The 3,985-nt window shown below is 53.4% G+C and overlaps 1 protein-coding gene across 5 annotated transcripts in view; it reads left to right on the forward strand.

Moving 5' to 3' along the window:
- Window positions 1-2,030: 2,030 nt before the first annotated feature.
- Window positions 2,031-3,985, forward strand: part of SCNN1A (sodium channel epithelial 1 alpha subunit) — a 9,957-nt gene continuing 8,002 nt past the window's right edge. Inside the window, exons 1-3 of one of the 5 annotated variants that reach the window (XM_025211940.1) lie at window positions 2,031-2,281; window positions 2,382-2,470; window positions 3,305-3,457. In XM_025211940.1, coding sequence (XP_025067725.1) covers window positions 3,410-3,457 — 48 coding nt within the window. In that variant the 5' untranslated portion in view covers window positions 2,031-2,281; window positions 2,382-2,470; window positions 3,305-3,409. The other 4 variants (XM_025211939.1, XM_025211942.1, XM_025211941.1 and 1 more) reach the window with 4 other exon arrangements.

Consider the following 3,985-nt stretch of genomic DNA (forward strand, 5'->3'; position numbering starts at 1 on the left):
AGCTTCCACCCTCTTGGGTGTCCATGTCCTCTCTCTACTCCATGTCCTCTCTCTACTCTAGTGCTGCATTTGGCATTTCTTTGTCCATAGAGCCAAAGGTCTCCTTCAGCATTGAATCAACGAATGCCTCATGGCAGACCATGCTTTGGAGCCTCACCACCTCCTCCTGTAACTCTCTTGCCTGTTGCCTGAGAGACACCACCAGGAGGCACTGCTCACACTGCAGGCACACACTGACCTGGCCATCACTGGAAGGAACCTGCAAGCCGCAGTCCCTGCAGTACCAAACCTGGCCCTGGGTGGAAGTGTCAATGGTGAGCAGTCCTGCCTGGACAGAAAACTCACAGATGTAAGCAGACGCAGTGGCTCTGGCATTGCAACTTCCTCCTTTCCCTGGGTCTCTTAATCTGCCTTCTCTCTCTTACTGCTCTTCTTCCAAGCACACCTTCCGTAACAAACTCACCTGGAACTGGCCTGTTTATTTCTCATTGTCCCCAAAAGGTTCCTTTTTTTTTCTGCTTCCTCATACCAAGCTGAAAGACTTACCCCTCAAAAAAGGGGGAAGGGCCCACAAACTGGTCTCAGAACTGACCTGTGAACTGCTTGCAAACTGCTTAATGATGTCCTGGTGTGCAATGTGGGGGGCCGCCTGGGTGACGATGTCTGTGAAGGTGTCCTGTCACATGTGGAAGGTGTGGAACCAGAGTTTGCCATTGCAGGTGCCAAGGACAATCTGCTCCCACCACTTAGTGCTGGTAAGGTGTGCCCAGACCCTGTGCTCAACAATGTGGAGATGGTCCCAAAGTACCCCGATGTTCATGGCATCCAGGATGCCCTCATCATCGTTGTCCAGGAGGAAGTCATGGATGCTCAGTGAGCAGGGGTACAGAGGCAGGACAGATGGTTCGGTGCATGAGGGTGCATTCCAGGGCCTCCCGCTGCTGTGTCAGGGTCAGCAATGTACCATATCCTACCATGAGAGTCATGCAGGGTGATCAGCAGGGAAGCAGGAAGCCATACTGTGGTATGGGATAGCTGGGACACACAGAGAGAGGACAGCAGGGGCAGATTGCTGGAAGTAGCTTGGTACTCACTAAGGCATGGGTCCTGGCATGCACCTGCTCCTCTAACAGTGGCTGTGTGAGGCCACTACTTGGTCTGGAGCAGGGGCTCAGATAGTCAGGACATCACCAGAAAGTACTCCTTGATCGTGAAAACAATCCCTTGATCGTGAAAAATCCTGTCCCTGGTGAATGCTCATTGTCCTCCATTGGCCACACCTGGGCACACCCTGCCTACTGATGGTGATCTTGGGGGCCAGCAATCGGCCAGTGCAGGGAGGGCTGGCTGGCCTCCCACCCTGAGAAGCAGTGTGCCCAGTGCCCATTGGCACGGGCTCTGGGAGTGGAGAAGCCCCCTGGTCCCCCACCCACCTGCACAGAGGCAGCCAGCCACACCGGGGACTTGGCCGGCCAGCCGGCTGCCTCTGTGCAGGCAGGGGATGATCAAACAGCAATCGGAGGGGGGCTGGCCAGATCCCCAGGGAGAAGGTTCTCGTTGCTCCCCACACACAAGGACAGCCGCCTGGATCAGAGAGCTGACCGGCCAGCGGGCTGCTGGCTGAGGCCGTGTGTGGGGGCGGGGAAGCGAGCCAGGCATCGGGGCGTGGGGGCTGCCTACAGTTGTGCGATCCCAGTCAGCCAAGGAACTGCAGGTGTCAGGGAAACTGGTTCTAGGTGGCTGCATCTGCCCGAAGTTTCCAGGAAAGGAAAGAAGCATGGACAGGGGAGGAGGCAGTGAGGTGGGAGGTGAAGCAAGGGAAGCCAGGTAGCTCTAACAGTTTTATTGTTAAGGTTGGAATGAGGAAGCTGGGGAGAATGGAAAAATACTCAGATGCAAACACACCTCAGCCTAGAGCTCCCCAGTCACTAATGGTTTCATGGAGATTCACTCCTCCCTGAACCATGCCTCAAGCCCATCCCTCCCAGTCTTCAGCCAGCTGCTATTCCAGTTCTGACCTGCACACACGGCTTTCACCTTTTTATTTTCAGAGTCCAGCCCCGGAAGCTTCACATGGATGGGCCATAAACCAGACTCTTTGCAATGTTGAGGCTGTGGCTGAGATCTGACTCCTCCTGCTCTAGCAATAATTAAGGAGAACTGTAGAGAAGCTGGGAGTTAGGTGTGTTCTGCGGTGTGTTAGCAGAGTTTAGTGCAGAGCTGAAGATGACATAAGTGAATCAATTGCATGAAGGCAGGAGATAATCAGGAAGATGATGAGGTAAGAGCTATAAAGCATCTCAGTGTTTTTTATGGTGAAAGGGTTCTCTGTTATTTGTTTCCCCACCAGCCTCCTTTATACCCTGTCAACATTTTTCCAGGAACAACTCTCTCTGCATGGGCCAAAGAAGAGATCTCCCTGTACATAAAAGCCTCCATGAAGCAGCACGACATGTGCAGGTATGCATAGGTGAGCATCCCCTTCTGTCTGGAACATAAGCCAATCTGAGAGGCCACACTGGCACCAGAGAAGGTGTTTCTGTTCAGCCCAGGCAGACTGCTCAGGAAACTAATCCCTGATGGAATTTTCATAATAATACTTAACACAGGTGATTCTGCTCTCCCCAGAGCAGCTTATGAATTTCAGCTGTCTAATCCACCCAGGAAATGTCATTCCGGTCCCCATTACACATCTGAGAAAGCTAAAGCAAATGCAGATGTGAACACAGAAGTGGGACAGCTCATGAAAGTACAGTGCATCCCAAAGAGGAAAGGTGGTAGTTACGGTGAGACATGGTCAGGAGCTTTTTTTGAAGCTGGGTAAAGAACTAGCATTAAGCGCAAGCTCACAGGATTTATGGAAGAGATGATCCGAGGGCTAGAGACGCAGCTGGAGCTCCTGGTGGGATTCAGACAAAGTGAAAGTGAAAACAAAATGAAAGAGAAAAGAAGCTCCATGAACAACTCAAGATTCACTGGTATCCACTAAGTGGGATGACCTGAACGGCAAATCACTAGACAAAGAGGGCAACCTATGTATGAATGTCACCAAGAGACCAAGGCAGGGGAAGAGCCTGGCTACTTGAGAAACAGGGCTGACTAAAGAATTGGGTTTGTTGCCCTCGGTTAGCAGGCAGTAGATATGATGGCAAGAGACAAAAATAGGGAAGCCAGTCCCAGAAAATAGAGGGTAGAAAAGGTCAGAAAGCAGAAGGAAGAAGGAATGCTTTGAAATGTGGGTACTGCAAGAGACAACAACAGGTACAAATCTCATGCCCTGTCCTTTCTGTTCTATTTGTACCAGGAGGAGTCTGTTGTTGGGAACTGTTGAGACTCCTGTCACCAGAACTGATCCTGAGAAGAGAAGGTAGTGCTGTCTGCCAGGAATAAATATCGAGCCGTGGGCCAAATGCTGGGAAGAAGCAGAGCAGGGAAGAACCCACTGACTGCCCTTCAGGTCAGGACAAATAGCTCTCCCAGTGTACTCTGGAGCTGGCCTAGGGGTCTTGTCAGAGGGACAAAGAAGTGGGGGCCCAGGCTTCTGTGGACAGTCCCTAGAAAAGGAGACCTAACGTGCATGACCGGAGTGAAGATCAGACAGTCACTTGAAGGTCGGTGACGTGAATGGCAAGCTGCAGAGAAACCTTTGTGGGAAGAGGGGCATTGGCCTCGTGGAGGTACGGGGGAGGGGAGGGGTCCAAGCAGCCTGGGACGTGGACTGGCTGGAGTGCTAGGAAGAGCCTTAGCGGGGGTGGAGGCGGGGGCAGGATTGGGTTGTGCGAGGTGCTTTGAATGAGGGGGAAGGGAAAGGTGGCAGCTGAGGGGGTAGCAGAGGAGACGGGGCACCTGGGCGCCGAGGAGAGAGCGAGCACGGCAAGGCCCGCCTAAGGAAGCAGGGGAGCGGGAGGGAGCCTGGAGCAGTGGCGGCTGTGCGAGCGTGGCGCTGCCTGGGGCTGCTCCGCGGCCGGGAAGACTGGCGGCCGGG

This window comes from Alligator sinensis, unplaced genomic scaffold, assembly GCF_000455745.1.
Source record: "Alligator sinensis unplaced genomic scaffold, ASM45574v1 scaffold1238_1, whole genome shotgun sequence".
Taxonomy (NCBI): Eukaryota; Metazoa; Chordata; order Crocodylia; family Alligatoridae; genus Alligator; species Alligator sinensis.